This window comes from Canis lupus, chromosome 19 (assembly GCF_048164855.1).
Source record: "Canis lupus baileyi chromosome 19, mCanLup2.hap1, whole genome shotgun sequence".
Taxonomy (NCBI): domain Eukaryota; kingdom Metazoa; phylum Chordata; class Mammalia; order Carnivora; family Canidae; genus Canis; species Canis lupus.
Window position 1 is genome coordinate 56,853,380 of NC_132856.1, and position 12,825 is coordinate 56,866,204.

At 59.8% G+C, this 12,825-nt stretch overlaps 2 protein-coding genes across 6 annotated transcripts in view; one reads left to right on the forward strand and one right to left on the reverse strand.

The window, feature by feature from the left end:
* Nucleotides 1-12,360, forward strand: PLIN4 (perilipin 4). Of its 3 annotated transcripts, none has more exons than XM_072787740.1 (8): nucleotides 1-133; nucleotides 241-311; nucleotides 797-932; nucleotides 1,780-1,838; nucleotides 3,611-7,622; nucleotides 7,734-7,921; nucleotides 9,957-10,043; nucleotides 10,116-12,360. In XM_072787740.1, exons 2-8 carry the CDS (start codon nucleotides 261-263, stop codon nucleotides 10,446-10,448), a joined length of 4,866 nt encoding a protein of 1,621 aa, XP_072643841.1. In that variant the 5' UTR covers nucleotides 1-133; nucleotides 241-260; the 3' UTR covers nucleotides 10,449-12,360. The 3 variants fall into 3 exon arrangements, with proteins under 3 accessions (XP_072643841.1, XP_072643843.1, XP_072643842.1); XM_072787742.1 differs by having other exon boundaries at nucleotides 11,897-12,360; XM_072787741.1 differs by having other exon boundaries at nucleotides 1,783-1,838.
* Nucleotides 12,347-12,825, reverse strand: part of HDGFL2 (HDGF like 2) — a 23,065-nt gene continuing 22,586 nt past the window's right edge. For all 3 annotated transcript variants that reach the window (XM_072787750.1, XM_072787749.1, XM_072787748.1), the window contains one exon: nucleotides 12,347-12,646. In XM_072787750.1, coding sequence (XP_072643851.1) covers nucleotides 12,544-12,646 — 103 coding nt within the window. In that variant the 3' untranslated portion in view covers nucleotides 12,347-12,543. The remainder of the gene's footprint in view (nucleotides 12,647-12,825) is intronic.

The following is a 12,825-nucleotide window of genomic DNA, read 5'->3' on the forward strand; positions in this document are numbered from 1 at the left end:
CCCCAGCCCGCTGGCCGCCTGCCTCTGCTGCCGGGCCCGCGCCTGCCCCAGACCCTATAAGGCCTGGTAGCCGAGAGCTGAGCCGGCTGCCAGCTGTGCGCCTGTGGCTCCGAGGGACCCTCACACGCCCCAGGTGAGCCACGCCAGCGTGCAGCTGGGACTGGGGGTGTGGTCGGGGGGCTGCGTGGGGTGGGAGGCCTGGGGGTCCCGACTCACACGCCCTCTCGGCCCCCCTTCCAGCTGCTTACAGTATCATTACCATGTCAGCTCAGGATGAAGGAGGCCGGGATCCTCCCAAACCCAAGGGCAAGGTAAGGGGGGGCGTGGGAGGGGGAGATCCCTGGTGGGGCCCGGGAGCCCCCAGACCCTTGGGAAGGTGACCTCATGGTACTGGGGTCTGGAAGGGCTTCCCGGGGAGGACGGGAAGGCGCCCAGAGCCATGGCACTCTTCCCTCCTGTCCCAAGCTGGAGGGTGAAGGAGTGGGGAGCTCGGGCAACCCTCGGCTCCTTCCTTACTGTGTGACCTTGAACCAGCCATGGGCGTCTCTGGGTCTCAGTTTCCCTTTCTGTGAAGTGGGGGCGGTGGAGGGAAAAGGTCTTTGGGGCCCTGGGGGATGGTCTTCTCAGCTGTCTATGGGAGGCAGGCTGCCTCTGCCCATTGCCCAGGCAAGGAAACTGAGACTCAGAGCGCTAACAGTCCCTGCTGGGGTCACGCAGGAGCCCAGGGCTGTCTGATGCTTTCCCCCGCCTTGCCCCAAGGCCTGGCCCTGCCAACGCTGCCCCCTGCCCCCTGTAGATCCTGGGGAGCTTCCTGGGGTCCTTGCCTGGCTTCAGTTCTGCCCGGAACCTGATGGCCAGCGCCCACGGTTCGGCGAAAGAGGCCCGGCCCGCCGCCGATCCGGCAGGTGCTTCTGCCCAGCCCGGGAATGACGGTGAGTGGACAGCGCCACGGAGGTGGGGGCTCTGGAGGCGGGTCCCTGGAGGAAAGCTCCCAGCAGGGGCTTCTGGCCATTTGGGGGTGGCTCTTATGGGCCAGAGTCGTCTCAATAGACGCTGCAGGCTGGCATGCTCATTTGGTGCCAGATGTGGAAACTGAGGCATCAGTATGGCCGGTGAGTGGCCCAAAGCAGCATAAGCAGCAACAGTGGGGTTGTGAACACAGCCTGTCTCCCAGCGACGATGTCTCCTACCTTCTCAGCCCCTCCCGTCCCCCACCCCATTCCTGACGCACCACGGGCCAGGGTCTGGGTGTTCCCCGTGTCTGAGCTCACTGACGGTTTTCATCCCGGTTCCCAGAGAGACACTGGCTTCCAGGGGTCACACGGGGCGGGGGGTTCTCCGCCCTGCTGGGGCAGCCCTGGGGATGCAGAGGGCGGGTGCAGGGGAGCCTGGGGCGGGGGCGGCTCCTGGACCGGGCCTCACTCTGGGCCCGGAGCCCTGGGCAGCTGACTTCTGCTCCACATACCTGGCCCGACGGGCAGCAGGCAGCTGCGGCAGGGGCGGGGCGGGCCCCGATCATCTTCCCGCGATGCCCCTGGGGGGAGTGTCCAGCACCCAGGCACAGAAAAGCTCCAGAGAACTTCTGCTCCAGGAGCCCAAGGAGCTCCAGGACTCAGGGTCAGACTGAGCCAGACCCATGGCTGTCCCTGGCAGGGTGGCTGGGACATTCCTGACCTTTCAGGCTGTGCCCACCGGTTGCGCAACGGGCACGGGGGTGGCTGACGCCGGCCCACATCCCTTGCCCTTCCTGGTGGCCTGACCAGCTCCTTGTCCCCGCAGCAGCCACCGCCTTGGAGCAGACGGCCAGCGGGGAGAAGCTGCTGCCACCTTCGGACAAGGTGAGAGGTGCTGGGAGAGCCTCGTGGCTCCCACCTCCTCCTGGGGGCCCTCCTAGGATGTTCGGGTGCCTGCCCCCTGAGGGGCTGTGCTGTCACAGGCCAAGGAGGGGGCAGATAGCCTGGTGTGTCCCGCTGTGGGATTCCAGCCATTGCTGCCCCTCAGCGCTTCTGTTGCCACATCTGTGAAATGGGAGCGGCACTGCCTTACCTCCGAGCACGGGCCCCAGAGAGCGCCCCCGCCCCCCCAGCACCATGGGACGGAGAACACTGGTAACTCACCGTGTGTCAGGCTTTGGGCCACGTGCTTTCTGGGCGCCGCTTGCTAGTTAATCGGCCCTGTGAGGGAGGAGTGCAGTACCCTGCGCAACAGCTGAGGCACAGAGAAGGCGAGCCACCTGCCAAAGGTCACACAGCAAGGCGTGGTAGTGGTAGTGTGGTTCCTGAGCCTTGGGCGGTTGGAGGCTGCCGAGACGATGGGGACCCCCCGTGCTATCACATCCCCAAGGTCTGGCGGAGCGTAGGAACTGATGTCACGGCAAGGTGCCAGAGCCCTGTTACAACTGTCAGTGAGCACAAGCCCCTACCCTGGAGTCGTACTGCCGCTCCTCTGCCCTCAGCTCAGACAGACGGAAACGCAAAGGGTGAAGCACGCCACAGGCCCCCTGGCCCAGATTAAACCAGACCCTGGCACCCACACCCTGTTCCCTCCCCGCCGAGTCCCCACAGCCTCTCTACTCACATTAGTTGAGCACCTACTCCCTGCAAAGTGCCTCAGGCACCTTGACTCCGGTCCTCGGTCCTCCACAGTCCTCGGCGGAGGTGCTGTTTTAGCCACCGTGCCTTAGACAGAGCTCGGAGAGGGGGCTCGCCCGAGGTCACGCGGCGGGGGCTGGGGGAGGGGGCACAGAGAGCTGAGATTCAAACCAGGTCTCCGCAGGCATGGAGTCCAGATGCCCACTTGGGATGATGCGGGGCAGCAGGTGCTCACTCTGTGCCCCTCCGCCTCAGCACTGTGGCCGTTTGGAGCCAGATTGGGCTTGGTTGTGGGGCATCCCAGGGTTTGCACGGCATCCCCGGGCCTTGCTCGCTCCATGCCCGGAGCTCCCTGCCCGCCCAAGTCGAGGCAAACACAGATGTCCCCTGGAGGGCAGTATCGCACGGGTGGGGGAAACTGTACTGGCAGCTCTGAGGCCATCACGGCCCTTTGTTAGTTTAACTGACGAGAAAAACCGTCTTCTGGGACGTCAGAGATGATGAGAATCATTGACAGGATCCCAGGACTCAAACCCAATGCTCGTCCCCGTCCTTTTGCAGGTTATTATTCTTTTTTAAATGCTGTTACTTGAATATACTCATTTTAATGAGCAATGTGGTCTCCCTGCTGTAACAGGGAAACCAGGTTCGAAATCTGCCAAAAGTAAAGAGTAGGCAGGGTGAACAACGATGTCATTCAGTGACAGGCACTGCCTGAGCCCAAGTCCAGGAGTCTTGGCAAGGGTTCTGGAGGTGTAGGGACCTGCCATCAGCAATGGGGACCTACTGAATCATGGGGAACCGTCTGGCACTAGGACAGGGCTCGTCGAGGCTGGGCCCTGGAAGGCCCTGGCTGGATAACAGTGTGCAGGGAAACTATGTCAGGGTGGGGAGTAAGGAGCAGGCTTTCTGGGGGACAGTCCCCATCCCTAAGGCACACTAGAAGTCAGGTTAGCTGAAGTCTGGGGTGCAAAGCATCTCCAGTGCTCCTGTTGATGACATGTGTCCTTTCTTATCAGATGATCTCTGGGGCAAAGGACCTTGTGTGCTCCAAGATGACCAAGACCAAGGGTGCCATCTCCTCCGGGATGGCCAACATGGTAGACACAGCTAAAGGTGTGGTGCAGGGAGGCCTAGGCATGACCCGGTCTGCACTCACGGGCACCAAGGAGACTGTAGCCGGTGGAGTCACCAGTGCAGTGAATGTGGCCAAGGACACTGTCCAGACTGGTCTGGACACCACCAAGACAGTCCTGACAGGCACCAAAGACACCGTGTGCACTGGGATGACTGGTGCCATGAACGTGGCCAAAGGAGCTGTCCAGACTGGAATGGACACATCAAAGGCTGTCCTGACAGGCACTAAAGACACTGTGTGTACTGGGATGACCGGTGCCATGAACGTGGCCAAAGGAGCTGTCCAAGGAGGTCTGGACACTTCAAAGGCCGTCCTGACTGGCACTAAAGATGCTGTGTCCACTGGGGTGACAGGGGCCATGAACATGGCCAAGGGCACTGTCCAGACTGGTCTGGACACCACCAAGACTGTCCTGACAGGCACCAAAGACACCGTGTGTACCGGGATGACTGGTGCCATGAACGTGGCCAAAGGAGCTGTCCAGGGAGGTCTGGACACTTCAAAGAGTATCCTAACTGGCACCAAAGATGCCGTGTCCACTGGCATGACAGGGGCAATGAACATGGCCAAGGGCACTGTCCAGACTGGTCTGGACACCACCAAGACTGTCCTGACTGGCACCAAAGACACCGTGTGTACCGGGATGACCGGTGCCATGAACGTGGCCAAAGGAGCTGTCCAGACTGGCTTGGACACGTCAAAAGCCGTCCTGACTGGCACCAAAGATGCCGTGTCCACTGGGGTGACAGGGGCCATGAACATGGCCAAGGGCACGGTCCAGACTGGTCTGGACACCACCAAGACTGTCCTGACAGGCACCAAAGACACCGTGGGTACTGGCATGACCGGTGCCATGAACGTGGTCAAAGGAGCTGTCCAGACTGGCTTGGACACGTCAAAAGCCGTCCTGACTGGCACCAAAGATGCCGTGTCCACTGGGGTGACAGGGGCCATGGACATGGCCAAGGGCACTGTTCAGACTGGTCTGGACACCACCAAGACTGTCCTGACAGGCACCAAAGACACCGTGTGTACCGGGATGATCGGTGCCATGAACGTGGCCAAAGGAGCTGTCCAGACTGGCATGGACACATCAAAGGCCGTCCTGACTGGCACCAAAGATGCCGTATCCACTGGGGTGACAGGGGCCATGAACATGGCCAAGGGCACTGTTCAGACTGGTCTGGACACCACCAAGACTGTCCTGACAGGCACCAAAGACACCGTGTGTACCGGGATGACTGGTGCCATGAACATGGCGAAAGGAGCTGTCCAGACTGGCATGGACACATCAAAGGCTGTCCTGTCAGGCACCAAAGACACCTTATCTACTGGGCTCACCGGGGCACTGGGTGCAGCCAAGGGCACGGTCCAGACTGGTCTGGACACCACCAAGACTGTCCTGACAGGCACCAAAGACACCGTGTGTACTGGGATGACCGGTGCCATGAATGTGGCCAAAGGAGCTGTCCAGACTGGCATGGACACATCAAAGGCCGTCCTGACTGGCACCAAAGACACCTTATCTACTGGGCTCACCGGGGCACTGGGTGTGGCGAAGGGCACGGTCCAGACTGGTCTGGACACCACCAAGACTGTCCTGACAGGCACCAAAGACACCGTGTGTACTGGGATGACCGGTGCCATGAACGTGGCCAAAGGAGCTGTCCAGACTGGCATGGACACATCAAAGGCCGTCCTGACTGGCACCAAAGACACCTTATCTACTGGGCTCACCGGGGCACTGGGTGTGGCCAAGGGCACTGTTCAGACTGGTCTGGACACCACCAAGACTGTCCTGACAGGCACCAAAGACACCGTGTGTACTGGGATGACCGGTGCCATGAACGTGGCCAAAGGAGCTGTCCAGACTGGCATGGACACATCAAAGGCCGTCCTGACTGGCACCAAAGATGCCGTGTCCACTGGGATGACCGGTGCCATGAACGTGGCCAAAGGAGCTGTCCAGACTGGCATGGACACATCAAAGGCCGTCCTGACTGGCACTAAAGATGCCGTGTCCACTGGGGTGACAGGAGCCATGAACATGGCCAAGGGCACTGTTCAGACTGGTCTGGACACCACCAAGACTGTCCTGACAGGCACCAAAGACACCGTGTGTACTGGGATGACTGGTGCCATGAATGTGGCCAAAGGAGCTGTCCAGACTGGCATGGACACATCAAAGGCCGTCCTGACTGGCACCAAAGACACCTTATCTACTGGGCTCACCGGGGCACTGGGTGTGGCCAAGGGCACTGTTCAGACTGGTCTGGACACCACCAAGACTGTCCTGACAGGCACCAAAGACACCGTGTGTACTGGGATGACCGGTGCCATGAACGTGGCCAAAGGAGCTGTCCAGACTGGCATGGACACATCAAAGGCTGTCCTGTCAGGCACCAAAGATGCCGTGTCCACTGGGGTGACAGGGGCCATGAACATGGCCAAGGGCACTGTCCAGACTGGTCTAGACACCACCAAGACTGTCCTGACAGGCACCAAAGACACCGTGTGTACTGGGATGACTGGTGCCATGAATGTGGCCAAAGGAGCTGTCCAGGGAGGTCTGGACACTTCAAAGAGTATCGTGACTGGCACCAAAGATGCAGTGTCCACTGGGGTGACAGGGGCCATGGACATGGCCAAGGGAACCTTTCAGACTGGTCTGGACACCACCAAGACTGTCCTGACAGGCACCAAAGACACCGTGTGTACTGGCATGACCAGTGCCATGAACGTGGCCAAAGGAGCTGTCCAGACTGGCATGGACACATCAAAGGCCGTCCTGTCAGGCACCAAAGACACCTTATCTACTGGGCTCACCGGGGCACTGGGTGTGGCCAAGGGCACGGTCCAGACTGGTCTGGACACCACCAGGACTGTCCTGACAGGCACCAAAGACACCGTGTGTACTGGGATGACCGGTGCCATGAATGTGGCTAAAGGGGCTGTCCAGACTGGCTTGGACACGTCAAAAGCAGTCCTAACTGGTACAAAAGATACAGTGTCCACTGGGGTGACAGGGGCCATGAAAATGGCCAAGGGCACGGTCCAGACTGGTCTGGACACCACCAAGACTGTCCTGACAGGCACTAAAGACACTGTATGTACTGGGATGACCGGTGCCATGAACGTGGCCAAAGGAGCTGTCCAGGGAGGTCTGGACACTTCAAAGACTATCCTAACTGGCACCAAAGATGCCGTATCCACTGGGGTGACAGGGGCCATGAACATGGCCAAGGGCACTGTCCAGACTGGTCTGGACACCACCAAGACTGTCCTGGCAGGCACCAAAGACACCATGTGTACTGGGATGACTGGTGCCATGAATGTGGCCAAAGGAGCTGTCCAGGGAGGTCTGGACACTTCGAAGACTATCCTAACTGGCACCAAAGACACCCTATCTACTGGGCTCACTGGGGCATTGGGTGTAGCCAAGGGCACGGTCCAGACTGGTCTGGACACCACCAAGACAGTCCTGACAGGCACCAAAGAAACAGTTTCCACTGGACTCTCAGGAGCAGGGAGTGTGGCCAAAGGGGCAGTGCAGACCATCCAGAGTTGGTTACCAGGTACCCAGGACACCGTCTGGAGTGGACTCACCAGTTACAGTGGCCCAGACAAAGGAGGGAAACAAACCATCCTGAGACCCCTGGAGGCTCTATCCTCTGGAGTAGCCAGTGCCCCAGACACCCTGTGTGCAGGCCTGGACCTTGCCAGGGAAGCCACCGCTGTGGCAACATTCACTCAAGGGGCCTCGCCGGGCAGGGAGGATGCAGGGCCTGCAGCCACCACATGTGTCCCCGAAGGAGCCATGAGCTTTGCAATGCTCGGGGCTGAGCTGGGGGAACTGGGGGATATTTTCTACCCCATGGATGCCAAGGAGCAAGGTGAGAACCGCACAGCTGGGCCCCACTTCCCATGGGCCTGGCTTCTGTAAGACCCGAGCCCCGGATTCTCCAGGGGCCTCTCAGATTGAGTAATCCTGTCTTCCTTTCCAGCTCAGCTTGCTGCCTCCGAACCTGGGCCAAAGGTACTCACGGCCGACCAGGGCAGCTACTTTGTGCGTCTGGGTGACCTGGCCCCTGGCTTCCGCCAGCGGGCTTTTGAGCATGCCCTGAGCCACCTGCAGCACGGCCAGTTCCAGGCCAGGGGCGCGCTGGCCCAGCTGGAGGACTCCTTCCAGGTGGTAAGAGCCTTCCTCTCCCCCTGGCACCTTCCTCAGATTATCTCCCCCTGAACCCCTAGGCACGTGCGGTGACCGGTAAGCATGTACGGCGCGAGGATCCACTGGCACAGGCCTTCCCCACGGCTGACAGCTAACACTTGTGCCGCTTCCGCTGCACCGGGAGCGCTGAGCTGCACAGTCCGGCAGCAGCAACCCGCAGTGGCTGAGGCAGGTGGTGAGGGACCCCTAGCTCTGAGGACCTCCAGGTTCCCGAGGTCATGGGTCATGGGTTTTAGATGTTCAGCTACATCAGCCCCACTTACACATGCAGTGAAGAGCCTGGCAATGCCGCCTGAATCAGGATCCCCGGGGTGTGCCCGCACAACTGTGTTTTTAATTGGTGCCCTGGGGGCTCCAGTGAGCCCCAGTTTGAAGACTATTGGTCCATTCCAGTGGGAACAGTCACAACAAGGATGATCAGGCCCCAGGGACGCTGGGACATTTGTAGCTGTCACAACTGCAGGAGAAGGTGCTTCTGACATCGAGGAGGTGAGGCCAGGGATGCTGCCCAGCCCCCACCCAGCACCCAGGACTGAGTGGTGGCCTGACCCAATGGGTTTTGCTAGGGCGTCACTCTGGCTGCTGATGGGAAAATGGGCTGGACCCAGGAGATCAGTGAGGTTTCCACAAAAATTATGGCAACTGTTGGATGGTGGGGCCACCAGGGAGGGGCAGGGGCAGCGAGAGGCACCCATGTCCTCCTGGAAGTGCCTCCGAGGCAGGCTGACAAGGTCTACAGGTGGGCTCCATAGGAGCCATGGGAGGCATGAGAGAGAGGAACCCTAAGACATTTTGGAGCTTAAAAAAAAATTTTTTTTTGAGTATTTTATTTAAGTAATGTCTACACCCAACAGCCCGCTCGAACTCACAACTCTGAGATCAAGAGTCGGCCAGGCATCTCTGCTTGGGAGATTTTTAGCAGGGGACCCTGGGGGAGGTGCTGAGTGGGTTGAGGTGAACATGGAGAGTTTGATTTTGGATGGGGCACTGGAGCTGACCAGCAGGCCCCAGATGGGAGTTCCTGCAGGGTGAGCTGGGAGTCCACACCTGGCCCACACTCTGCCCACCCACCAGCTGCTGGGACAAGGGAGATTGTTTAACTGGTGGTGGGGTGGGGAGGCTCCTATGTGCCGGGGACTCAACAATCTAGGAAGAGGGGATCCCTGGGTGGCTCAGAGGTTTAGAGCTACCTTTGGCCCAGGGCGTGATCCTGGAGACCTGGGATTGAGTCCCACATCGGGCTCCCTGCATGGACCCTGCTTCTCTCTCTGCCTGTGTCTCTGCCTCTCTCTGTATCTCCCATGAATAAATAAATAAATTAATTAAAAAAAAAAAACAATCTAGGAAGAAAAGCCGCCAAAAGAACTTCCACCCACGAGGCGGAGGGGGGTGGGTAGATAAACAGCAAGGAAACAAACATCCAACATCCACAGTAACTCAACAGAGATGTGCCTATAAGGAGAATAATGAAACCTGGCAGGGAGGGACTAGGGGCCACTGCACTGGGTGGCCAGGGAAGGCCTCACCTGGAGCCAAGACTGGATGGGCACCACATGAAAGGCCAGAGGAAGCATACTCCAGGCTGAACAGGCAGCATGTGCAAATGCTCTGAGGCAGAGGCATGTTGGAAGTGGTCAGAAGACAAAATGAGGCCAGTGTGTCCAGAGCGGAGCATGACAGAGTGTCAGTAGGAGATGAGGTCTGGGAAGTCCCAGGAAGCAGACCCTGTAGGCCATGGTGAGGAGCTAGATTGTATCCAAAGGGCACTGGGGAACCATGGAAGGATTTTGAACTGGGAACTGATGGTTTGTTATTTGGTCTCTGACAAGCCCAAAAAGAATATGGATTATTGTCTATCCTGGCACAGCTGGCTCTAAACTTGTGGCTTTTCCACCATGGAAAGGTCTGGACACAAGGCCCCAGGGCCAGGGCCAGGAATATCCCCAGGGCAGTGTGTGAAAGGACCCTGCTGAGAAGCTGTAATTTATCTTTCTAGATTGAAAAGGCCAAGCAGGCTCCAGAAGACCAGTCATGGCTGGACCAGAGTCCGAGCAGCAGACTGGAAGAAGGCATTCCCCAAGAGGTGTGTAACAGAGGGCCGCGGCTCCCTCTCCTCCCTCAACCCCAGCTTACCTCACCACCCCGTCTCCCACAGGTGCCGGACTCCGGGGCTCTGTCCAGGGCCTGCAGCCTCATCCAGCAGCTCCACGTGGCCTACAGCTCCCTGGCCTCCGGCCTCCAAGGCCTCCCCTCTGAGCTCCAGCAGCAGGTCGGGCGGGCGCGCCACAGCCTCTGTGAGCTCTACAGCCTCGTCTCCTCGGCCAGCTCCGTGGAAGAGCTGCCGGCAGAGCGCCTGGCCCAGAGCCGCGGGGCTGTGTGCCAGGCATGGCGGGAGCTGGAGCAGCTGCTGGAGAGTGTGCAGCACGGCCCACCGCTCTGCTGGCTGGTGGGGCCCTTTGCCCTGCACCCCACTGGGCAGCAGCTGTAGGTCCCTCCTGCCCACAGAGCCCTCTGCCGAGCCTTCTCTCCAGCCCCCACCAACTCCCTAAAGGCCGGACCCTACAGGCTGGTGCTGCCTGGCACCAGCAGGAGCACCAACTACTGGAGTTCGGCCGTGTGCACACCCAGCTCTGGCCCTACCTATGCCGTCCACCCTTTCCTCCCAAGGACCCCTGGGCCTTCTCCTGGCCTAGGGGCCCAGGGCTGCTATGACTGCTGACAGAGGGCCTTTGCCTGAAAGTCTCAACCAAGCACTCCAATTAGGAAAGAGAAGTGGAAACATGCCTAGGTCTAGAAGGTTCTCCATTCAGCAGCCTCCATTAGGAGCCCCTTTATCTTTGGGGCACCCCAGTCTGGGTCCATCCTGGGCTCCTGGAGCTTTGTCCTCACCCCAGAAGCATACACCCTGGCTCTCAGCAACCATGTTCTGTTATACCAGAAAGTACCAGAATATTACTGTCACCTGGCGGCAGGCTCCTACCGCCTCTGCTGATGCCCGGTGTGGCCGAGGGGCTCTGAGTGTGATGCTGCAGCAGCCACCAACTATGCCTATGCACTGGCCCAGCTGGGGGACCAGACTGGGGGGCCCTGCCGCCTCAGCGCATCCCCCTACCCCGCCCTGCGCTGATGTTTTGTGGTCCCAAAGGCCCCTGGGCTGAGGCTAAGGAAGGAGAGGGCTTCCCCATGGGGTGGGAGTGGGGCCCCAAGGGTAATGAGATAAAATATGCTCAACATGGTCCCACGCTCAGCCCAGGCTGGAGAATAGGGGCTAGGACGCCTGCAGCATCCCCTCCTTCCTGGCCACACTGTCCCCAAACGCCCAGGGAAGCCACGTGAGATGGATGGCACGTGGGGAAGCTGAGGTGCTCCCTCACTGGGCTTCACCTGTCCTCCAGCTGGGGAGAACCCTGTCAGGCAAGCCCTGCTTCCTGGAACCATATCCCACCTACAACTCCTGCATTAGGCCACCTCCCTCCCTTAAGGGGACTTGAGGTGCCTTCATACCACCCTCTTCTCAGAAATGACTGGGGGCTCCAAGCTCAGGACGAGAGGCCAGCCTTCCCCAAAGGGCTGCTGTTGGCTCCTGGGAGCCAGCGGTGGTGAAACCAGCAGGGGGCGGGGGGGGGGGCAAGTCAGAAAGCCCCTCAGGCTTGTCCCTCCTCAGTCTCCACCACAGGTGGAGGCGCTGGGCACACAGTCATTCACACAAACTGAGCACAGTGACTGGAGCTTATATCCAGCCAGACCAAACAGGGGATGCCAGGCCCAGGAAGTGCCACACTGCACCATGACCTCGGCTGAGATGGAGGCACTTGGCCAGGGGCAAGGTGGAGGACACACAGTGGACACCACCGTTTAACCAGCAACTGCCGTGTGCAGGTACCTGGCTGGGAGCTGCACACAGGTCTGTCTGCCGACCCTGGGTTCACTTTACAGGTGAGGAATGAGAAGCTCAGAATGGGAGTGCCACTTGTCCAAGGTCACAGAGCAAGGCCTGCCCCCAACACTCACACCCTCTGAATGGCAAGGACAACGGCTAGCTCACAGCAACCCCGAAGCCTGAATGGCTTGAGTGCCCCTGAGCTGCTGCTTCGGGGGCCCCAGAACCACCTGCAGCCTGGGTAGGAACAGGAATGGGAGCAAGGCTCTGCAAGACTGTCTGGGGTCAAACCACAGCCTCCACTTGAGGATGCATTACGTCTGAAAAGGCCTCCCCCCTCCCCTCTCCCCTCTCCTTCACCGTCAGCCCTGCAGGCCCAGACCCAGCAAGGGCAGTGTCAGAGCATTTGCTGTGAACAGTGACCTTGTGGCTTAAACCCTTTGTCCCTGGACGAGCCCTGGACAGCTGTACCAGCAACACTAGAAAATCGAGCCAATAAAAGTGACTTTCATTAAAAAAACCCTTTATAGTCATTTCATGTCGGTTGGAAATCACAGAAGTTAGGCAGAAAAACAACCCAGGGGACAGATACAAAGGGACAGCATGGCGTTTCCCCAACAGGTCTCTGCTCCGCAGGTGGCGGGTGGGGGCCGGGGCAGGCCTGGGGCATCTACGCGTGACAGGTGGGCCTGGCCGCCAGGGCTCAGCTGTCCTCCTCGTCCAGGGACTCCGAGTCCATCCGCACCCTTGCACGCTCCTGCCGCTCCTTCCCGGGTGCATCCAGCTCGGAGCCCTCCCGCGCATTGCTGGTGGGAGCACAGCGCGGTGGGGGTGAGCCCTTGGCCTGCCACCTCCAGCAGACACTCGAGCACTCTAGGAGCACAGCCCGTGTCCAAAGCCTCCCACACCGCCCCAGCCAGGCCCCCGCCAAGCACAGGCAGGCCCAGGGTCCTCAGCACGGCGACGCCAGCTTCAAGCAGCTCAT